A 25455-nucleotide genomic window follows, 5' to 3' on the forward strand; every position below is an offset into this window, starting at 1 on the left:
TTGAAATGGCTTAATTTGAACACTTCCAAAATAGGCTGAGTTAAGAATGTTAGTTTATCGATCGGGACGCAGGGTGGCGCTGCCGGCTAAGATTGTGAATAAACAGCCCTAGAACGCTCACGTATTCCTTTGCTGCAAGACGGAAACACCACCACAAGTAAGCTCTGCCAGCAGTACTGGGTTACCAACGAATTTGGGCAGCGATATTCTAAACGAATTTAAGATTACAAGTGACTCTGTGAGGATTCTACCAAGCAAGAAAATTTAACACCTCTGGTCTTCTTCTGGTTGCTGAAGGGGGACTGGATGTAAGCACCCTGGCTCCAACATGGAGACGCTAGAGAGAATTCAACCCAACAGGCAAGTGACAACCTTTATTTTGATGGTAATCTTGTCTCAGGCTAACCCTGCGCCTATTCGTTATTCTGTTCTGGAAGAAACAGAGAGCGGCTCCTTTATAGCCCATTTAACCAAGGACCTGGGCCTGGAAATTGGGGAGCTGAAGGCACGGTCGGCTCGGGTGGTTTGTGACGATGACAAGCAGCGCTTGCTGCTGGATCGTCAGACTGGAGATTTGCTTTTGAGGGAGAAACTAGACCGGGAAGACATATGTGGCTCCGATGAACCCTGTGTGCTGCATTTCCAAGTGTTCCTGGAAACTCCAGTGCAATTTTTTGAAGGAGAATTATTAATACAGGACATAAATGACCACTCCCCAGTATTCCCAAATAGGGAAATGCTTTTGAAAATACCGGAAAACAGCCAGCCAGGGACTGTATTTCCGTTGAAATTAGCTCAGGATTTGGACGTGGGTAGCAACGGTCTTCAAAAATACACCATCAACGCCAATTCTCATTTTCACGTTCTCACTCGAAATCATAGTGATGGCAAGAAATATCCAGATTTGGTGCAGGACAAAGTGCTGGATCGAGAGGAGCAGTCAGAGTTCAGCTTAACCCTAATGGCGCTGGATGGTGGGTCTCCACCTAGGTCCGGCACCAGCATGGTGCGAATCCTGATCATGGACGTCAATGACAATGCTCCCGAGTTTGTGCACACTCCATATGAGGTGCAGGTTTTGGAAAACAGCCCTCTAGACTCCCTAATACTTACAGTTTTAGCTAGGGATGTAGATGCTGGAAACTTTGGGACTGTTTCCTATAGCTTGTTCCAAGCCTCAGAGGAAATTAAACAAACTTTCTCAATAAATGAAGTCACAGGAGAAATCCGACTGACAAAGAAATTGGATTTTGAACAAATCAAATCTTACCACGTGGAAACTGAGGCTACAGATGGAGGAGGCCTTTCCGGGAAAGGCACTGTAGTAATAGAGGTGGTAGATGTGAATGACAATGCCCCTGAACTTACCATATCTTCACTCATCAGCTCCATCCCAGAAAATGCCCCGGAGACCGTGGTCTCTATCTTCCGAATTCGAGATAGAGACTCCGGAGACAATGGAAAGATGATTTGCTCCATTCCAGACAATCTGCCATTCATTTTAAAACCGACTTTCAAGAATTTCTACACCCTGGTAACTGACAGCCCTCTTGACAGAGAAAGTCAAGCCGAGTACATTATCACTATCACGGTCACTGACATGGGAACCCCAAGACTGAAAACCGAGCACAACATAACCATGCTGGTGTCCGACGTCAACGACAACGCCCCCGCCTTCACCCAGACCTCCTACACCCTGTGGGTCCGCGAGAACAACAGCCCCGCCCTGCACATCGGCAGCGTCAGCGCCACAGACACAGACGCGGGCGCTAATGCCCAGGTCACCTACTCGCTGCTGCCGCCCCCCGACCCGCTCGTGCCCCTCGCCTCCCTCGTGTCCATCAACCCCGACAACGGCCACCTCTTCGCCCTCACGTCCCTGGACTACGAGGCCCTAAGAGCCTTCGAGTTCCACGTGGGCGCCACCGACCGCGGCTCGCCCGCGCTCAGCAGCCAGGCGCTGGTGCGCGTGCTCGTGGCAGACACCAACGACAACGCGCCCTTCGTGCTCTACCCGCTGCAGAACGCCTCGGCGCCCTGCACCGAGCTGGTGCCCAGGGCGGCCGAGCCGGGCTACCTGGTGACCAAGGTGGTGGCGGTGGACGGCGACGCGGGCCAGAACGCCTGGCTGTCGTACCAGCTGCTCAAGGCCACGGAGCCCGGGCTGTTCGGCGTGTGGGCGCACAACGGCGAGGTGCGCACGGCGCGGCTGCTGAGCGAGCGCGACGCGCCCAAGCAGCGGCTGGTGGTGCTGGTCAAGGACAACGGCGAGCCGCCGCTGTCGGCCAGCGTCACGCTGCACGTGCTGCTGGTGGACGGCTTCTCGCAGCCCTACCTGCCGGCCCCGGAAGCGGAAGCGGCGGCCGCGGCGCCGGCCGACCCGCTCACCGTCTACCTGGTGGTGGCCTTGGCGTCGGTGTCGTCGCTCTTCCTCTTCTCGGTGCTGGTGTTCGTGGCGGTGCGGCTGTGCAGGAGGGGCGGGGCGGCCTCGGCGGGTCGCTGCCCGGTGGCCGAGGGCCACTTCCCGGGCCACCTGGTGGACGTCAGCGGCACGGGGACCCTGTCCAAGAGCTACCAGTACGAGGTGTGTCTGACGGGAGACCACAGAACTGGTGAGTTCAAATTCCTGAAGCCGATATTCCCTAACCTTTTGGTTCAGGACAACGAGAGAGAAATCAAGGAAAGCCCCAACAGTAGAAATAGCTTTGTATTCAGTTAAATGCCATATTTGGTTAAGTGAGGCTCTCAATTTTGTTAAGCCTAAGTCACATTGCAATATTTTTCTCTTAAGAGATTGTACTGTTACATAAATTTGTATATATATCTCTATTCCAAAAGTTATGCATGTCTCTACTAAATTTTCCTTTTATAGTATTCATTGGATTTAGCATTTTTAGTTACAGTTGATATTATTTCTCCATATTTTACCTTCTCGGTGATTAATGTTCCCATAACTATAAATTACTCAAGCTGTAAAGAAATTCTATTAATATTTAAATCAACCTCTTTTAATGTCTTTTTAAGGAAATACTTTAAAGCTTTTACATAATCTTGCATTTCTGTATGTTTTGGTTTCTTTACTTATATTTGCAAGGGCAGAGTGTTAGAAATTCTTTGTAGCTACCTAGAGCTTTCCTGTTCACCATTCATTCTACAAGGCTGTACCCCACTAAATAGCCATGAGCATATAACTTAGCATACTTATTTCTCATAAGTTGCACCTAAACATGCACTTTATTAAATTATTAATACACTACAATTGTGACCCTATCCCATTCTGAGTACCATATATGCTAGGGATTATTTGTTTCCTACTTACCTAGCACACTGTAATTGCTTCAGGAATACCAATATTAAAATAAAAACATTATTATTTATAAATAAGAGAAAATCTTATATAATTTGGTATCAAATTCACTTCACTAAAATAAAACTAATTCACTGCTTGATAACATACTTAAAAACCTTAGAACTTTAAGTAAATCCTAAATCCTTTAGAGGGACTCAAGAGGTAGAGGGCATCATATATTTTCCTGTCCTTCTTTTGCTCTATTAATAGAAGTTCAAATGTAAGTACAAAGTATGTGTTTTTCTTGGCTTTCAGTTCTTCCACATCCTTCAAAAAAGGGAGAGTTTCTCTTGAGTTTTGTTGATTATGTTCTAGTCTGATTACTCTATTTTGTAAACTTGAGCAGCTTTTATCAACAAAATGATGATGTATTTTTGATGTCCAAATGACCTTGTTTTGTCTTTCAATGTAGCTTTTGTATATTTTGCGTAAATTTACTTTTTCAATTATGCTAACTTTCAATAAGAAGCATTGTTTTTTCCTTTAAGACAATAAGAATAGAAATAGAAATTAAGAAATAAACTTATCTGAATTATAATTGTTTTATGTCATGTTCATTAGGCCAATTAAGATGACTTGTGATTTCTAACTAAATTTATATAGCTATAAGAACAGTTATTGATCTTTTGGCACAATATGAGTAATTAGAGTTTGCTTTATAACCTAAGTATTTATTTTTAAATCTCAAGTGTCATCCTACTGGAACTTAATTATTTTGTGTTTCCCTGAATTACATTTTTAAAAATATAATAAAAAAGAAAAATTATTCAAGTTATTATTGAAACATAGCTTTTAGCTTTCATCCAATCTGAGACTTGAAATTAGAAAGTGATAAAAATATGAACAGAATTAAACACAAATATATGACATTTAGTAGCCAGCTTTAATGAGTTCACCATTTTCTGTTAGATATTTAAATGAAATAGTTTTATGGATGATGACAAGAAATATGATTGAAGTTTTCAGCAATATGTTTCAACATTATGAAAGTATAACTTCATGTTTTTGTGTATGCCAGGAAAGCCCAACTTGTATAATCACCCAAAGGAGACTGGCCAAATAAACACTCAGAACCCACATTTATGAATTTATATGAGTAAATTTATGAATTACTTTGTGTATTACCTTATAAATTGCTGTGTGTATTCATAAAGCATAGATCATTCCTTACCAGTTGGGGATCACTATCAGACTCTAGTATAGAACAGGTTAACATTTTAAAATTCAGTGATTATAATTTAATAGTAAATATAATCCAGATAATTTCCACAAAATGAATACCTTATGGAAAATTGGACAATTCTTTTCTGCAAAACAAAAATAGAGAATGGAGGCCAAATAACTGGATAATACCCATTTCAATCACAGTTTCTCAAGTACTTCTATTATATTGACATTTTTTACAATTCCTTTGTTGTTTTTAGGTACAGATATAGTGAGTTTAGTACATGCTGTTTTAGGGGCAGACATTTTACTGAAGGCAATATAAGCCACATCACTTTAAGACCTTATATTTCTTACTGGATTTCCCTAGTGGCTCAGCAGTAAAGAACCCACCTGCCAATGCAGGAGATGAGGGTTTGATCCCTGGGTCCAGAGATACCCTGGAAAAGGAAATGGCAACCCACTCCAGTATTCTTGCCTGAGAAATCCCATAGACAGAGGAGCCTGGTGGGCTACAGTCCATGGGGTAGCAAAAGAGTGGAACACAACTTAACGAATAAACAACATTCTTACTATTAAAATTACAAAATATAGATTTTAAATAGTCCTATTTGGTAGAATTCTGTTTTCAGATAAGATGGATTATTTAAACCTGCTTTAAATTCAGAAATTTTCAGTTTGAAGCAACAGACAGCAGATGATATATAAAGAACTGAAGGGGCTAAGATTCCTGAAAAGGAAAATCCTTGGAGCTGTGAACTGACTCCAATAGTCAATTTGCCCTAAAGAAGTTTGCAAAGTCTAAGGAAAGGCCAGGGATAGAGTAACTTCAACAGTCTTTGGGAAACTGGAGAATTCAAGTTCATGGCCAGTTCTCCCCCTCATGATATTTGTCAAATTATGGGACATTCCAGGAAAGAAGACCAAAATATTAAGTGGAAAATTACTGAAAAGCCAAGTGAAGTTTTAATAGTCTTAATATATGAGATCAGAATTTGTGATCTGCCATCTGAGAGACTGTGGAGAATACACTGAGTTCCGAACTGAAAATTCTGGAGGGCCAGGTACTTATTAGGACTGGAAAGAATCTTGACTAAGCACAGTGCCTGTTTTGAATTAAGGCAATTTGATTAGACATGTTTCTATCAATCTAAAGGGGATTCCCAGTGGCACTAGTGGTAAAGAGCCCACCTGCCAGTGCAGGAGACTTAAGAGACTCTGGTTCAGTCCCTGGGTTGGGAAGATCCCCTGGAGGAGGATATAGCAACCCACTCCAGAATTCTTGCCTGGAGAATCCCATGGACAGAGGAGCCTGGCGGGCTACAGTCCAGAGGGTCTCAGAGTCAGATACGGCTGAAGCTACTCAGCACACACTGTCAAGCTAACAAAGGAAAAGATGGACTCTTTCTGGAAAAATATAATATCATCAGAACCCTGGAGGAGAGCTTTTTACATTAATAATCAACATTCGATAAAAATTATAAGGCATACATACAAAAAAAACTGGTTGACATGAATAAAACCTAGAGGAAAAACCAGACATACGGGTGATCTACAGATAAAATAAGATACTAGAACTGACTGACAATGGTGTTAAAATAAGTATAACTAATATGTTAAAATAAGGAATATAGAAAACAGGTAAAGAGAATTTCACCACAGAATGAAATAGAATATAATTTGGGGACTGAAAAATACAATACTGAAATTTTAAAATATTAGATTGTATAACGGCATGCTGCTGCTGCTGCTGCTGCTAAGTCACTTCAATTGTGTCCGACTCTGTGCGACCCCATAGACGGCAGCCCACTAGGCTCCTCTGTCCCTGGGATTCTCCAGGCAAGAATACTGGAGTGGGCTGCCATTTCCTTCTCCAATGCATGAAAGTGGAAAGTGAAAGTGAAGTTGGTCAGTCGTGCCCGACTCTTAGCGACCCCATGGACTGGAGCCTACCAGGCTCCTCCATCCATGGGATTTTCCAGGCAAGAATACTGGAGTGGGGTGCCATTGCCTTCTCCGTGTATAATGGCATAGTTGTCGTAAAATATTATAGGATTAGTGAATGCAAGACAGGTCAATATTAAATATCCAAATAGAAGCACTGAAGAATAAAATAATTAAAAATACAGATAAGAACATTTAGTTACATGTAGAACATAATGAAAAACTCCAACACATACATGATTGTAATCCTGGAAGGACCAGGAATAGCGAATAAGGAATGTGTAAAGAAATGATGACCAATAATGATGAAAAAATTTACCCCTCAAGATGTTCAGTGAACCTAATTAGAAGAGTAAAAAACCGCATATTTAGAAATATCACAGGAAGGCTGCTAAAGACTAAAGTCAAAGAGAAAATCTTAAAAGCAATCACATGAAAATGACATTGCTTTTAAAGGAATAATAGTAAGATGGAGAGCTGACCATCAAGAAGCCAAAAGACAAAGGAATGATGTCTTTTGAGTCCTGAAAAAAATTAGCTACCAGACTAGAATTCTATCACCAGAAAACACATCTTGCAAAAACGAAGTTCTAAAACAAATAAAAACTTCAAGAATCAATCACAGTCCCATCTGCACTAAAATAAATACTTTTAGTGGATTCATTAGGAAGATGGAAAACAGTCCTGGAGGAATCACAGATTTGCAGGAAGAAATGAACAAGAATAAGGGTAACTATAAACTGTTATTTATTGATTAATAAAGGTAGAAATAATAGTTTCTTAAAGGATTTAAAGTATATGTAGCATTTTAATTCATGATAATGGTGATGTAAAAGGCAGGTGATATAAACAGAGTTAAGGAATTCTAAGGTTCTAAACATTATCATAAGAGTAGTAAACTGAAATAATTTGTATTAGACGCTTGTAGATTAAAGATGCATGTTGTAATCTTTAGAATAATCATAAGAGTAATTTTAAATGAATTGAAGGAAAAAATAAGAAATATCTAAATTATCCAAAAGAAGAAAAAAACTTTAAGAGCAAATAGAAAAAAATTTTAGATGGTAAATATAAATGGATAGATATAAAATATTACAGTAATTGCTATTGGATTAAATAATCCAGTTAAAGAACCAAAATTGTCAGAATAGGTTTAAGAAAAATTCAGCTATATGTTGTCACATACCTCTGTGTGTGTATTATCACAGGTTGAAAGTTTTAAAAATAGAAAAAGATACAAACATTAACCAAACTAATCAAGTGTAGATATACTCACATAAAACAAAGGAGACTTTAAGGAAAGATGCATTACTACAGATAAGGAGAGATATTTCATAATGATAAATGGGTAAAATATACCAAAAATATGTCAGTTATAAGACTAAATATATCCCCATAAGAAAACTACAAAATATAAAAAGTTAAATTGAAAGAACATAAAAAATAGACAAATCCACATAGGAGAGGATATATTAACAATTAACTCAACCCCTGATAGAAGACACACAAAAACAGAATATTAAAAATCTGAACACCACAATAATCGTATGTGAATAAACTGACATACGTAGTACACAGGAAAGTACATGTTCTTCTTATATGCATATGGCATATATCAAAATTATCCATATTCTAGGTCATAAAGCAATTCTCTAAAAATTTTTAAAGAAGTGAAATTAAGTTAGAAATAAAAATTTATCCAGAAATCCCCAAATGCTTCAAAAGTAAATAATATAATCCATGAGTCAAAAGAAGAAATTGCAGAAGAAATTTCCATACATTTTGAACTGGGTAAAAATTAAGATATGATATATCAAAACAGAATTTACAGAGAAATTTTAAAACTTTAAATGAACATGTTAGATAAAAAAGGTTAAAAAACAATAAGCTTTCATCTGAAGAAGTTAGAAAAAGAACAAAGAAGGAAAAAATAATGCATGTATTATATATATAAACATAAATACAATGCTGATAAATATACAACCAAGAAGGGCTTCCCTGGTGGCTCAGTGGTGAAGAATCCATCTGCCAGTGCTGGAGACACAGGTTCAATCCCTGGTCCAGGAAGATCCCAGATGCCATGGGGCAACTAAGCCCATGTGCCACAACTATTGAGTTTGTGCTCTAGAGCCCAGGGAGCCACAACTACTTGAAGCCCACAGGCCCTAGAATCTGTGCTCTTCAACAAGAGAAGTCGCCACAATGAGAAGCACGTGTACTGCAACTAGAAAGCAGTCCTCACTTGCAGCAACTAGAGAAAAGCCCATGTAGCAACAAAGACCCAGCACAGCCAAAACTAAATAAATAAAATTATTTTTAAAAGTATATAACCAAGAAGATTAACAAAACTTAAAGTTGGTTCTATGTCATGATGAATGGAATTAAAGACTCTTACTAAGACTACTAAGATTAATTTTAAAAAGAAAGAAAACATCGATCACAAATATCAGGGATGAAAAAAGGAACATCATTATCAATCCTGCTACTGCTAAGTCGCTTCAGTCATGTCTGACTCTGTGTGACCCCATAGACGGCAGCCCACCAGGCTCCCCCGTCCCTGGGATTCTCCAGGCAAGAACACTGGAGTGGGTTGCCATCTCCTTCTCCAATGCATGAAAGTGAAAAGTCTAAGTGAAGTCGCTCAGTTGTGTCCGACTCTTAGCGACCCCATGGACTGCAGCCCACCAGGCTCCTCCGTCCATGGGATTTTCCAGGCAAGAGTACTGGAGTGGGGTGCCATTGCCTTCTCTGATTATCAATCCTACAGACATTAAAAAAATAAAAAAGGATATTATGAATAACCATCTGCCAATAAATTTGAAAATTTATGTAAAATGGAAAAATCTTTTAGTACACAATTTACTAAAACTGAAACAAGAAGGAATCTGATTAGTTCTATTAAGTAAATTAAATTTGTTATTAAAAACCTTGCCACTTCAGTTTACACTAGTGAATTCTCCTAAATACTCATGGAACAATACCAACTTATGCAAAATCTTTTGGAAGATAGAAAAAACAGGGAATATTTCCCAGATTATTTGGGTACCAGAATGACTTCAATGAATTATGACATCCAAATCTGAATAGGACATCATAAGGAAGGAAAATTAGAGACCAATCTCTATTAAAAACACAGATGGAAAAATTCTAAACAAAATATCAACAAATAAAATTCAGAAATATATGAAAGAGAAATAATAAAGTATGAGAAAACTTATTCAGGGAATATAAATCAATTTAATATTTTAAATCTATCAATACATCACATTAATAGGTAAAGGAGAAAAATCATATGATTACCTCAATGGATACAGAAAAAAATCACTTGATAAAATTCAGCACACACAATTGTTAGCAGACTGAAAACAGAAGGGAACTTTCAGAAAGTATTTTAAAATTTACAATAAACATTATACTTAATGGAAAATTATTTAAAACTTTTCTTCAGTGATCAAGAATAAAACAAGAATGCCTGCTTATACTATTTCATTTCAGTGTTTTACTGCAGGTTCTAAGCAGTGGAATAAAGCAAGGAAAAAATGCACAGTAATTGGAAGGGATGAAATAAGAGGTCTTTTTAAAAAAATGACAATGGGGCTTCCCTGGTCGCTCAGTGTAAAGAATCCACCTGCCAGTGCAGGAGACACAGTTTTGATCCCTGATCTGGGAGGATCCCACATGCCTCAGAGTAACTAAGCCTGTGTGCCACAGCTATTGAGCCTGTGCTCTACAGCCAGGGAGTAGCTCAGCTACCTAAGCCAGACTGCCCTGGAGCCCATGCTCTGCAAGGAGAGAAGCCACCACAATAAGAAGCCCACTCTCTGCAATTAGAGAGTAGCCCCTGACTGAGGCAACTAGGGAAAGTCCTCGCAGCAATGAAGACCCAGAACAACTAAAACTAAATACATAAATATGATTATTTTTTTAAATGACATGATTGTATACATTAAAAGTCATAAAGAATCCACAGACTGTTAGGATTAATAAATGAAGTTAATAATGCCACTGGATATAAGGTCTACATGCAAATAATAATTGTATTCCTATATAGCAATAAAACCCAGAAAATGAAGAATTCCAAGTTATCACTTACAAGTTTCAGAAATATCAAACTTCTAGAAACAAACCTAACAGAATATCCATAAAACTTATACACTGAAAAATATAAAATATTACTGAGAAAAGTTAAGTACCTGAATAAACAGACGGATATATAATGTTCCAATACTGGAAGACTCAATGCTGGGAATATGTCAATTCTTCCCAGTCAACCTATAAATGCAATAAAATCCTAAACAAAACTTTAGCATGTTTCTTTGTGAAAGGTAACAAGATGAATCTAAAGTTTATATGGAGACTTCCCTGGTGGTCCAGTGGAGAAGGCACCATGCTCCCAATGCATGGGGCCTGAGTTCAATCCCTGGCCAGGGAACTATTAATAGACCCCACATGCTGCAACTAAAACCAGGCACAGCCAAATAAATAAAAATATTAAAAAGATAATAAAGTTTATGAAAGTGAAAGTGAAGTCACTCAGTCGTGTCCGACTCTTTGCAACCCCATGGACTGTAGCCTACCAGGCTCCTCTGTCCATGGGATTTTCCAGGCAAGAGTACTGGAGTGGATTGCCATTTCCTTCTCCAGGGGATCTTCCCGACCCAGGGATCAAACCCGGGTCTCCCGCATTGTAGACAGACGCTTAACCATCTGAGCCACCAGGGGAGTCAATAAAATTTATAGGGAAATACAAAGGGACAATAATAACTAAAACAATTTTAAAGCAAAGAGTAAAACTGGAAGACTTACCAATCAGATAATAAAACCTATTATGAAGTATAGTAATTAAGAAGACAATATGGTACACCCAGGACTGTACACCCAAGACAATATGGTACACCCAAGTCCTGTACACCCAGGACTTCCCTGGGTGGTACAGTGGATAAGACTCCCATGCCAAATCAGGGGACATGGGTTCGATCCCTGGTCAGGGAAGATTCTGCATGCTGTGGAGTAACTCGACTACCATAACTACTGACTCCATGCTCCAGAGCCCATAAGCCTCAACTACTGAGCCCACGTGCTGCAATTACTGAAGCCCATGCACCTAGAGCCTGTGCTCTGCAACAAGAGAAGCCACTGCAATCAGAAGCCCGTGCACAGCAACAAAGAGTAGCCCCCACTCCCCCCAACTTGAGAAAAGCCTGCATGCAGCGACAAAGACCCAGTGCAACCAGAAAGTAATTAATTAAAAAACTGGTATATCTGTATAATGAATTATTACTTAAAAAGCAATATGGTATTACAGGATAAACAAAGAGAATAATGGGGGAAAAAGACTTGTACAGAACTATGGACCCCTGATTTATGAAAAAATGGATACATCAGAAAATAATTGGAAATGCAGCTTTTCAATAGGCAGTGTGGTCATTTGGATATTTATATGAAAAAAGCAATTTGACTCTAACCTCATTAACATGAAAAAATTAATTTCAGGAGGATTACAGCTCTAAATGTGAAAAGTAAAGTGATTTTTCAGAAGCACCACACAACGATACTTTCATGACTTTGGCACATGCAAAGATTTAAAGAAAATACAAAAAGTTCAAACCATAAATTAAAAATATTGGAAAATTAGACTAAAAGTTAAGTTTTGTTTTTCAAAGATATCTCAAGAGAGTTGAAATGCTAGCCATAGAATGGGAGAGAATATTTGCAATACATACTTCTAAAAAAGTACTTATGCCAAGAATATATAAGGAACTTCTAAAGATCAATCAGAAAAAGGGCAAATACCTTAAATAGAAAAACAGACAAAAGACTTATGCAATTCACAAGGATATACCCTAATAAAAATAACCATGTGAAAAATGTGCTTATTTAAGGAATCATCAGGGAACACTAATTAAAATTACAGTGACATAAAATAAAAATAAAATTACAATATAACATCACATACTCATCAGAGTGTTTAAAATTAAAAGATAATATCAAATGTTGACAAGGATATGGAGCAACTGGAACTCTCACTCTTTGCTAGTTTTTGTAAAACCAGAGTTGAAAACTATTTTGCAATATCTATTAAAACTAAAACAAAAATATAAATATGTGTGCATATCTTAAGGCACAGCAGTCTAACTCCTAGGAATATTAAATATAAATGAACACACAGACACCAAAAGACAAGAATGTTTATAGCAAGACTACTCAATATATACACAAACTGAAAAACCCTAAGGTCCATCAACTGGAGAATAAATAAAAAATGGTGGTACAATAGAATAACAAAGCAATGAGAATAAAACAATATGTAACATGAATTTTACAAAGGTAAGATTGAGTGAAAGAAGGCAAACATAACACACTCTATAACTCCATTTGTGTAAGTTAAAAAAAAAAAAAGACAGAAACCATGATACTATGACACACACATGATACTATAACTCAGAAGAGTGCATACCTTTATCTAGCAGGGGAAGAGTAGTGACCAGACAATAACAAGAGGGGGCTTCTATAGTTTTTGTTAACATTTCAATTTTACTTTACATTTAGCATATGAATGTGTTCACTTCCTGAACTTTTTTGAGTTGTACACTCATGATTATGTCCTTTCCTGATATATTTTAAAATTTTATAATACTGTAAGATTCTAAACATCTATTATTACTTATTTCTTAATCAATTAAGGATCCAATAAGGGAAAAGTTTCTTTGTGTGCTCAAAATGCACTTTCTGAGGAATACTAGGGTTTTAGTTTGCTCTGAAAAGTATTCTTTCACTGAAGTTAACCCAGCACATGTTTTTTAAGAACGTCCAATAACTAAGAACTGGAGATACAATTGGGAACAATTCTGTGACTTCAAATATATTGACTGCATATATATGAAATGAAACAGCAAATACTATATGCAATAGTATTTAGAAGTATGAATGGAGAGATTAGTGACTGCCTGGGAAGCCATGAAATTAAAAGACGCTTACTCCTTGGAAGGAAAGTTATGACCTAGGTTGGTCATATTGCATTTCAATATTGCCATATTGAAAAGCAGAGACATTACTTTGCCAACAAAGGTCCATCTAGTCAAGGCATGGTTTTTCCAGTATTCATGTATGGATGTGAGAGTTGGACTGTGAAGAAAGCTGAGCACCGAAGAATTGATACTTTTAAACTGTGGTGTTGGGGAAGACTCTTGAGAGTCCCTTGGACTGCAAGGAGATTCAACCAGTCCATTCTGAAGGAGATCAGCCCTGGGTGTTCTTTGGAAGGAATGATGCTAAAGCTGAAACTCCAGTACTTTGGCCACCTGATGCGAAGAGTTGACTCATTGGAAAAGACTCTGATGTTGGGAGGGATTGGGGGCAGGAGAAGGGGACGACAGAGGATGAGATGGCTGGTTGGCATCACCGACTCGATGGACGTGAGTTTGAGTGAACTCCGGGAGTTGGTGATGGACAGGGAGGCCTGGCGTGCTGCGATTCATGGGGTCGCAAAGAGTCGGACACGACTGAGTGACTGAACTGAAATGAACTGAACTTAACTGGGAAGCCATTAAACTGGGAATCAGAACTCCCAGTGCTTTCTAAAAGAAGGAAGCATTTTACGTAAGATCTAGGCGTGGAGGACTCCAAAAAAGGGCATTGGCCTAGTGCAAGGCAGTCAGAGAGATTTAACGCAAGCTTATTTAACCAGATCACCTGGGTTGATTGTATTTCGGGAGTTGAAGAAACTGCACCTTCTTGAACCGGGTTTGGACTTAACGGAGACCGCACCAGCAAAAACGCTTCAGAAAACGCAACTTCTCTTTCTTGCTATATTGTTCCTCTTGTGGGAGGCTGGCTCTGAAGAAATTAGGTATTCCATGACAGAAGAAACAGAAAGTGGGTTTTTGTGGCCAACTTGGCAAAAGACCTGGGTCTCAGGGTGGGGGAACTAGCCACGCGGGGTGCCCGCATCGATTACAAACGAAACAAACAGCTCTTGCAGCTGGATTTAAAGACCGGGAATTTGCTGCTGCATAAAAAACCAGACCAGGAAGTGCTGTGCGGGGCGACAAATCCTTGTATACTGCATTTCCAACTATTACTGGAAAACCCGGTACAGATTATTCAAGCTGATCTTCATCGCACAGATATAAATGACCATTCCCCAGAGTTCCTAGAGAGAGAAATGCTCCTAAAAATCCCCGAGAGCGTCCAGACAGGGACTGTGTTTCCTTTGAATATAGCTCAGGACTTTGACATAGGTAGTAACACGGTTCAAAACTACACAATCAGCCCTAACTTCCATTTTCATGTTGTCACTCATCATCGTGGAGATGGCAGAAAATACCCAGAGCTGGTGCTGGACAAAGCACTGGATCGGGAGAAACAGCCTGAGCTCAGTTTAACCCTCACCGCGCTGGATGGGGGGGGGGGGGGGGGGGGGGGGGGGCTCCGCCCAGGTCTGGGACCACTACAGTCCGCATCGAAGTCGTGGACATTAATGACAATGCCCCAGAATTTTTACAGTCCGTCTATGAGGTCCAGATTCCAGAGAACAGCCCCCTAAACTCCTTAGTTGTCGCTGTCTCTGCCCGAGATTTAGATGCAGGAACATATGGGAAAGTAGCCTATGCACTATTCCAAAGAGATGAAGTTACTCAACCATTTGTAATAGACGAAATAACAGGAGAAATTGGTCTGAAAAGGGCATTGGATTTCGAGGCAACTCGATTTTATAACGTGGGGATTGTAGCCAAAGATGGTGGGAGGCTTTCGGGGAAATGCACTGTAGCTATAGAGGTGGTGGATGGGAACGACGACGCCCGCAAGCTGACCATGTCGAGACTCATAAGCTCTATCCCAGAAAACTCCCCAGAGACTGTGGTAGCTGTTTTCAGTGTTTCTGATCCAGATTCCGGGGAAAACGGTAAGATGATTTCCTCCATTCAGAATGATCTCCCCTTTCTCTTGAAACCCACGTTCAAAAACTGTCACACTCTGGTGAGAGAGACCGCTAGACGGAGAGGAAAGAGCCAGGTACATCACCATCACAGTCAATGACACGGGAACCCCCAGAGTGAAAACCGAGCACAACATAACCGTGCTGGTGTCCGACGTCAACGACAACGCCCCCAGCTTCACCCAGACCTCCTACACCCTGTGGGTCCGCGAGAACAACAGCCCCGCCCTGCACATCGGCAGCGTCAGCGCCACAGACACAGACGCGGGCGCCAACGCCCAGGTCACCTACTCGCTGCTGCCGCCCCCCCGACCCGCTCGTGCCCCTCGCCTCCCTCGTGTCCATCAACCCCGACAATGGCCACCTCTTCGCCCTCACGTCCCTGGACTACGAGGCCCTAAGAGCCTTCGAGTTCCACGTGGGCGCCACCGACCGCGGCTCGCCGGCGCTCAGCAGCCAGGCGCTGGTGCGCGTGCTCGTGGCGGACGCCAACGACAACGCGCCCTTCGTGCTCTACCCGCTGCAGAACGCCTCGGCGCCCTGCACCGAGCTGGTGCCCAGGGCGGCCGAGCCGGGCTACCTGGTGACCAATGTAGTGGCGGTGGACGGCGACGCGGGCCAGAACGCCTGGCTGTCGTACCAGCTGCTCAAGGCCACGGAGCCCGGGCTGTTCGGCGTGTGGGCGCACAACGGCGAGGTGCGCACGGCGCGGCTGCTGAGCGAGCGCGACGCGCCCAAGCAGCGGCTGGTGGTGCTGGTCAAGGACAACGGCGAGCCGCCGCTGTCGGCCAGCGTCACGCTGCACGTGCTGCTGGTGGACGGCTTCTCGCAGCCCTACCTGCCGGCCCCGGAAGCGGAAGCGGCGGCCGCAGTGCCCGCCGACCCGCTCACCGTCTACCTGGTGGTGGCCTTGGCGTCGGTGTCGTCGCTCTTCCTCTTCTCGGTGCTGGTGTTCATGGCGGTGCGGCTGTGCAGGAAGGGCGGGTCGCTGCCCGGTGGCCGAGGGCCACTTCCCGGGCCACCTGGTGGACGTCAGCGGCACGGGGACCCTGTCCCAGAGCTATCTGTAGGAGGTGTGCTTGACGTTATGCTCGGGATTAAATGAGTTTAAATTCTTAAAGCCGATTCTCCCCAACCTCCCGTTGAATAGAGGAAAATGCCAACTTTCGGAATAGCTCTGGATTCAATTAGGGATCTCATCATGATGCAAGGTATTTGTCATTTATCTGTAATTCCCCAGATGAAAAATTTGAGAACCTCATGGAGAAAAATCTCACATTCAGGTATAGCATTGATTTCCCTTTTACAATGAACTTGTCTAATTTTGGAAAACTCCATTCGATTCTTGCTGTTTTTGTTTTAGCGTGCCATTCCAAATCTTTGCATGCTGTTGATTTTCCTGAAATTTTTGCTTTCTTTTCGTAATTTTTGCAACAATAAAATATTGTTTTCTCTACGTTCATTCTGCTTCATCACACTCTAAAAGTTTATTTGATGCTAAATAACAAAAATTTAAAATGTTTACATAATATTTGGTTTTTAAAGGAATATATGCATAGAAATATGTAAGAAAGCATTATGAAAACCAACACTCTTCTGTTTACACTCCCTAGCTCTCATCCTACTGGAAAATAATTTTTAATGAATATTTTCATGGAATTATTACATACAGAAAAATGGACAAATCCTTAATACAGCTCACTGTATTTTCAGAAAATGAACATACGTGATATCAGCATCTTGAAGAAATGAGTTATTAGCATCCCAAGTGCCACACAAATTACCCTTTAAAATCCCTGCCAGTTCAAACATAACAGATAACTCAATAACCAATGCTACAGCTGTTTTGCCTGTTTTGAATTTATATAAATGAAATAGTAGAGTGTGAACTGTTTTGCATCCGGTGTCTTTAACTCAGCAATATGTTTATGACATTTATCCATAAATACTATTTTTAATTTTAGTTGTTCATTCTTGTTACTATATAGTATTCCACTGTGAATATTTCACAATTTATAACCCATTCTACTGTATATGGATATTTGGGTTCGTGTAAGGTTTGGCTGTTTGAATAATACTGCTATAAACATTCTCATACATATCCTTCAACAAACACGTATATGCATTTCTGTTCTGTGTGTACCTAGGGTTGATTTGTTGCTCGTTCAGTAAGTGCATGTCCACTTTTAGTAAATATTTCCAAATAGTTTTTCAAAGTGGTTGTACCCATTTACACTGACTGCTATCAGCAGCATATGGATGTACCAGTTCCTCAACATTCTTGCCAACATCTGATATTATCTGTTTTTTATTTTATCCCTCTGGAAGCACTTTTAAACCTTTATCTTCTAGCTTTTTAAATACTTTCTTCTCACTAAGAATATGCTTGTAACTTTTTCATAAACTTCAATTTCACTCTATTGTTGTTGGTATCCTATACACTTTAACTTTCCCTCATCCATATAGTTATCTCATTATTTTCTCTGCTCAAATGAAACCTCCACTTATTATTCCACTAACAACCATTTATTATTTTCTTGTATGAAAGAAACTAATAGAATTCTTATTTTTCCTTTTGTTTCTCCCTTACACTTTCAAACCTCTCAAAAATGAGTTTTTACTTCTATATAGTCAGCATTAATGGTACTTTTTACTCTTTGACTATAGTTAAGAGTTCCTTGTATTGTTTATAGATGTTTTAAAACCTAAAAAGCAGTATTAAAATTTTATCTTTAATGACCATATAAATTATGAATGCTCTTCAGCTAAAGATCACCAGGAACACATTATATCAGAACAAAGTTAGGTTTACTGACTTATAATGAGGGAGATCGGAGAAGGCAATGGCACCCCACTCCAGTACTCCTGCCTGGAAAATCCCATGGATGGGGGAGCCTGGTAGGCTGCAGTCCATGGAATCACTGAGGGTCGGACACGACTGAGCGACTTCGCTTTCACTTTTCACTTTCGTGCATTGGAGAAGGAAATGGCAACCCACTCCAGTATTCTTGCCTGGGGAATCCCAGGGACTGGGGAGCCTGGTGAGCTGCCGTCTATGGGGTCACACAGAGTCGGACACGACTGAAGTGACTGAGCAGCAGCAGCAATGAGGGAGACTGCACACCATGGAGAACCATTGATCCATGCACATAATAGCACCCTACCAAGGAGTTAGAGGATCTGGGCTTATGTTAGGTGATTTTGGGTAGGGTTCAAGGAAATCTCCTTTCCTTTTTTTTAAATTCCATCTCTTTGCTACAGTATATACCCTCAAGTGGCTTTTTAAGAGAAGGTACACAAATACAGACTTTTTGTATCTCTGCATGTCTGAAAATGCAGTTTTCGATTCTGCTTCATTGCATACATATATATTCAATACACTTTCTAACAATTCATGCCTTGTCATATCTGAAATTATTTCATCTCTAATATTATTTCCTTAATAGTTGTATTCCTAGCTTATTTTTTCTGAAGCTTGAGCTTGTTGGATATTGAACAATTTAAATCATTTCTCTGTTTCTTATATTTCTCCTATATATCTTTGGTTTTCCCTCTATATCCTCATTTAACATCTTTCAGTCACTTTGAGTATGTTTATTAAATTTTCAATTTTAATGGAGTATTTAAATCCCTAGGTGTTTTCTTATTATCTGATGTGTCTTTTCCATAGTAGCACTTGGAATTTTCAAAGTTCATTTTATTTCCTAAATGATCTGTTTCCTGGAGTTCCCATTTCTTTTTTGTGTGTTTCTGTGTAATTTTGGTTTTCATGTCTGGTGAGAGATGTGTTCATATGTAAGAAAAAGAATTTGAGTATCTGGTATGTAGCAATTGCTGTTTTGCTAGGTCTTATCAGCTTTTATGTGATAAGGTAGTCTGCACCCAAGTTTCTGTCCTGAGTGGATTTTCTGACAAGGTGCTCCACATGAGGCAGTGCAGAGCCAGGTTTATAAAATATCAGACTTTAAGGAGCATTGTGATGAATGGGCAAAGAACTCTTTTCAGGATGTGGCCCTGCAAGTGTTAGGATACAAAAATTTTATGCTGGAATTCCTGTTCTTTACCAAAATGTTCCAGTGTTCTCCAAAAAAAATTCCTTTTTATTTCTTAAGAAATGAGACTTTTTTTTTGAAAGAAGGTCTGGAGGAAGACTGCTGCTGCTGCTGCTAAGTCTCTTCAGTCGTGTCTGATTCTGTGCAGAGGAAGGCTAATTATTAAAATTATATGTTACATATATTTTTCATATTACATACTATCTATGTACTTTACTGTTTTCTAAATTCTGTACACATATCTCATTTACTCGTTTAAATAATGGTACAACTGGTAAGCCAAGTTTAGAGATGAACAAACGGAACAGAGTTAAAGTAACTTGCCCAAGGCTACCTAGCTAATAAGTAGTGGAATCAGGATTTGACTCCAGGCAGCCTGACCCCAAAGATATCGCTTTTTTGTCTTTACTTTTTAAATTTTGAAATCCATTAAACATTCCAAAAAGTGTACACAATGTATATGTGCAATTTAAAAATAATAAAATGTTCATCATCTACTTAAGAATTAGAACAATGCCAAGACGTTGGAAATCCTTGTGTGCCTCCACCATAACATCTTCCACTTGCATTAAAATCAACCACTATCCTGAATTTTTATTAATTACTCGTTATTCTTTGTAGTTGTATTGGAAATGCATATATTGCTAAATAATACATTGTTTGATCTTGTCTGTCTTTGCAATTTATATACATGTATTGACACAGTATGGACATCTGTGGGCTTGCTTTTCTCAGTCATTATGGTATTGAACTCATCAGTGTTAAATGCAGTTCATTCAATTACACCGCTCTGCAGTATCCCATTAAATAAATACACCCTCACCTTTAAATTCATTTTATTGTAGATTTTTGGGTTGCTCCAGGAATTTGGTTATCATAACAATACTGATATAAGCATTCTAGAATATATCTCCTCATGCACTTGGGCAAGAGTTCCTTTTGGGTACAGGCACATCTAGGAAGGTGCTACCCGGGTCATAGCAAGAACTGGAATGATATCAAACTAAGTAAAATAGACTATTAAAAGATGCCAACACTGAGATGAAAGAGATGTTGGAGATATCTGACAAAGATTTTTAAATTGACGATGAAAAACGCCTCAATAAGCAATATTAAACATGCTTGAAATAAAAGAAAAAATATTCTCAGAAAAGAAACATAAAATTGTACAAGGAAATAAAAGATGTAAAGAACTACCAATGAAAATTTTAGAGATTAAAAATACAATTATTGAAGAACTTGGTGGACAAGCTTAACAACAGGAAGACAAAGAGTCAATGAACTAGAAGATAACAACAAAGCATTTACCCAATTTTAGCAAAAGAGAAAAAACAGACTAAAAATTTAACAGAGCCTCAGAGACCTGTTGGACAATAACAAGAGATCTAACATTTGTGTCATTGGAATCCCAGAAGGAGAGAAGACCTTCCAAATTTGGCAAAAGATAGAGATCCAGAGATTTAGAAAGCCAAACAAATCCAAAACAAGATAAACAAAAAAATATACTGAAAAGATATAGTCAAATTTCTGAAAACTGAACAGAAGGAAAAAGTCTGAAAAGCAGTGACAGATAAATGACACATTACACATAGAGCAATGACAATCTGAATAAGAGTTGATTTCTCATCAGAAACCATGGAAGTCAGAAGAAAATGGCACAGTATTTTCCAACTGATGAACAATTAACCCAGAATTCTACATGCAGTGAAAATACCCTCCTGGAAGAAAATTTGTTGCCATAAGGCCTACTCTTTTAAACATGGCTAAAGGGAGCTCTCCAAACAGAAAGGAATCAATAATAAAAGGAATCTTGGAACATCAGGAAAGAATGAATACAGTAAACAAAAATATGTGTAAACACCATAGATTTTCCTTCTCTTTAGAGTTTAGTTTTCTAAATTATGTTTGATGGTTGAATCCAAAATTATAACACTATGTTCAAAATTTCTATAGAGGAAATATTTAAGACAATTATAAATGGGGAAGGGTAAAGGTATGTAACAGTACTTAAGTTTTCCACCCTTGCATATGCAAAATGACAACCAGTAAACCCTGAAGGAAATGGCAACCCACTCCAGTATTCTTGCCTGGAAAATCGCATGGACAGAGGAGCATGGTAGGCTACAGTCCATGGGGTCACAAAGAGTCAGACACAACTGAGCGACTTCATTTCACTTCAAACCCTAACAAGTTATGTGTGGGCCAACTACTATAAAAGCTATACAAAAGGACACACTAAAACCCACTATAGATAAAGTAGAACTCTAAAAACTGTTCTAATAACCCACAGGAAGGCAGGAAAACTAAAATGGAGACAGAAAAGACAGACAAATAGAAAAAAAAAAAACTATAGAATTAAGCTTTAATATATCAGTAATTACATTAAATGTAAATATTTTGAACACACCAATTAAAACAGATGACCAGAATGGGTTTTCAAAAATGGACCAACCATATGCTAGCTATAGGAAACTTCACTCCAGATATAATGACACAGGCAGATTGAAAGTAAAAAGAAAAATATGCAAGGAAAATGACCAGAGAAAGTAGAACATTATATAATGATAAAGACAATCCTAAATATATACATATCAAACAACAGAGATGAATAATATGTTAAGCAAAAACTGACAGAACTGCAAGGAGAAATAGATCCACAATTAAACTTGGAGATTTAAACACCCTCTTTGAACCCTATTTCAACTCATGGAACAACTAGACAGAAAATCAACGAGAGTACAGAAGAGTTCAACCAACAACCAACATATTTATAGAACACCCAACAATTCCAGAATATACATTCTTTTCAAATGCTCAGAGATCATATACAACACAGACCACATAAATAAGCCTAATACAAACTCAACCAATTTTTAAAACTGAAATCATACAGCATGGGTTCTCCAACTACAATGGAATCAAACTAAAAATAACAGGAAAATCTTCAAACACTTGGAGACTAAACAATACACTTCTAATTAATCCATGGGTTGATGACAAAGTCACAAGGGAAATTTTTCAAATATATTGAAGTGAACTGGAAATGTAAAAACAATGTATCAAAATTTATAAGACATAGTTAAAGTGGTGCAGAGAGGGAATTTTATAGCACAAAATGCATATATTAGAACAGAGGAAAAGTCTCAATCGTCTAAGCTCCTACCTCAAGCATGCAGGAAAAGAAGGGGAAAATAAACCCACAGCAAGCAGGAGGTAGGAATATATATATATATATTAAAAAATAAATGAAATTCAAAACAAAAATAAAATTAGTGAAATGAGCTGTTTTTTAATAAAATTGATAAAATTGGCAAATATATAGCAATGCTGGCAAAAAAACTTTTTTCAATGATTTCAGTTTTCAAATGCGTTTAGCATCAAATTGTTTATATTCTCAAACTTTTCTGCAGCAGGTATCCCATCCCATCAGATGAAAGGTTTCCCTAAGTTATTGGTTTATATATCATCTCTATATTTTCCCTGAATACTGTGTTTTCCTTACATGTAACTAAATTTAGAAATATTTCCAAGAGTTTCAATTCATCCTTGAAGCTTAGTCTTTATCTTTCATTTTTAATAAACTTGAAGACTTTTTAAATTTTATAACAGAATGAAAGAAAGACAAATGTGTGGCATATAAATGGAAATCAGCAATGCAATGGTTATAAGTTAACTAAATAAAATTAACATACTTGACAATGTTTCATCAGTTAAATTATTATTTCAATTCACTGGTAATAATCCAGCTAAATTAATCTTGAAAGGTAACTTCCAAGTAGCACGCATGAGCAAAAAGAGCATGGCACATGGTGATTTTTTTACATTGTTTAGCTTCCCCTGTCCAGAGGAGACCAAGATTGTGCCATCTAGTTATTAAAATTAATCTGAAAAATACTGATATAATTAATACAGTTCCCAGTGGATCACAGAAATGTTCTTTATTTTGAGAGAGATGTGGGTTACACAGATGGATCCATTTGTTAAAAATGCTACAGTTAAGATTGGTGCCTTTCAATTTGTGTAAACATCACCGTAAGAAAAGAACTATGCAAAACTGAACATTGACTGGGAGGCATAAAATGGAGGAAAAGGTATAGATGAAACAAGACAGAATGTTGTGAAGTTGGGAGGTGTGTACATGGAAGTTTATGCTGTTTACTTTGCATATGTTGAACTTTGTCCATAATAAAAAATTTTTAAATGAATAGTCCTTGTGAGATGGGTTTATAAAAGCAAAGTCAATTCAACTCTACTTTAGCAAATCTGAGCAACTGAGAAGCATTTTCCTGAAGGAATCTAACGCAATCCACTTTCCAAAAAGGGAGTTTCTTCACATACCCAACTGACCTCTCTTTGGGTTACATTAAGACATTACCTTCTTTCTATAGCAACCAATGTTCTCACAGACACTTCAATGATCTAACTTGATTTTTATATATACTGTACTACTAATAAATGAAATGTTTTAAAATGAAAATAATTTAATAAGCTGTATTTGAGGATGCCTTCAGGCAAAGACAGTGAATAAAGAACTGTGGATGCCAGAGACGGCATTAAGTTGGAATCAGAACTCAGAATGTCCACTGAAAAGAGGAAGCATTTAGGACTGAGCTACAAATAATTTTGTTTCAGAGAAGAAGCTAACCCATCCAAGATGTTTCTGATTGTTGGTTTTACTTTATCAGTGTATTTCATTATTCATATTCTCAGGGGAGTCTGTTTTCAGCAACATTTACCAAGTGAACAATGGAGGCTGGTGACAGTGATCTTAATTTTATCCTTCTGGGTATATAGAGTTGCTTTTCAACTATAAAATGATTTCATCAGCTCAGAATTTAGATTTTATTTAGATTTATTTTAGCTAGAGTTGAAGTATTTTGAAAAATATCCTCATTTTTAACCTTCCATCATTCACTCCTTACCTGAAGTGAATTTTGCTTGAATTCAAATCATTTCACCTTTCCACAAACACAAAATCATTCTGAAGTAAATTATGTTTGGTATTTTTGTATGCTTAGATATGCACTGACCCATTTATTGCATTCTCAGGAAATTTAGAGATATATTTCCCAGTTTATCTGAGCAGAAATTGGTGAGATAGGAATGAACATAGTCATAATGAACTATCACTGAATTTCAGGGTATCCACTCAAATATAATCCACCTTTCACACTACGTTATTTGGTCTGTATTTATAGGACCAAGTGTTATCCTTATTGTGAAAGAATGGCAGAGGTGATTCTTGAATGTTCGTTTTCTACATTGCATTATGCCCTTATAACAGGGTAATACATTTGGACTTTGATTAATTAATACACACAGAAGGGAAATTTGACCAAAAAGTTACAATAAAATGAACAACCCTAATAAAATCATGGCCATTTCTACCAATACAAAAATGAAATGGATTCCTAAAATGCTTACTTACGATACATACCAGATTATTCCTGGCCCCTCTTTTAAATAATTTGATTTGATACTTCTATAATACCTATTTCTTGGCCTCAATTTTCCTAATAGCCTAATTGTTCCCTTTATTGTGCAGGTGTGACCACAAAACAACGGTAAGTATGTTGTTCATTCCATTTTATTAGTCATAAAGTTTAGAGAAATAAGTGTTTAAGATTGATCTTGCTAACCAACTTTTACTTTTGTATAGAGTGTCCGTGGGACAATTAAATAGTATACTTCTCAGATTCAGAAATTACACTGCTCCTCAGAGATAAACTGCAAAGAGTGGGACACGACTGAGCAACTGAACTGAACTGAACCAATGAATGAAAGTTGGTTATAGGAAGTTTATATTACCTGAGGGAATGACTCTTAAATGTGTTAGTATGTATCAGAATTCTTAAAGAGAAAGACTGACTTACAGATTAGTTAGTACAGCCAGAAGGCTAGAAAATTCAAGTTCTGAAAAAGAAAAAAAAAAAACAAGACTCCCAGATAAGTCTTTATGCATGTGGTTCACTCACTGCAGTCTGAGAAACTCAGCGTTTTCCTTAAAA

The 25455-nt window shown here is 38.5% G+C and overlaps 1 protein-coding gene and 1 pseudogene across 1 annotated transcript; both read left to right on the top strand.

Annotated features, from left to right (window-relative positions):
- The first annotated feature begins 119 nt into the window (after positions 1-119).
- Positions 120-25272, top strand: LOC104968820 (protocadherin beta-4-like). The gene is made up of 2 exons (XM_015472267.3): positions 120-2612; positions 25107-25272. Exons 1-2 carry the CDS (start codon positions 329-331, stop codon positions 25124-25126), a joined length of 2304 nt encoding a protein of 767 aa, XP_015327753.1. The 5' UTR covers positions 120-328; the 3' UTR covers positions 25127-25272.
- LOC104972843 (protocadherin beta-5-like) lies at positions 14070-23652 on the top strand (annotated as a pseudogene).
- Positions 25273-25455: the final 183 nt, after the last annotated feature.

This window comes from Bos taurus, chromosome 7, assembly GCF_002263795.3.
Source record: "Bos taurus isolate L1 Dominette 01449 registration number 42190680 breed Hereford chromosome 7, ARS-UCD2.0, whole genome shotgun sequence".
Taxonomy (NCBI): domain Eukaryota; kingdom Metazoa; phylum Chordata; class Mammalia; order Artiodactyla; family Bovidae; genus Bos; species Bos taurus.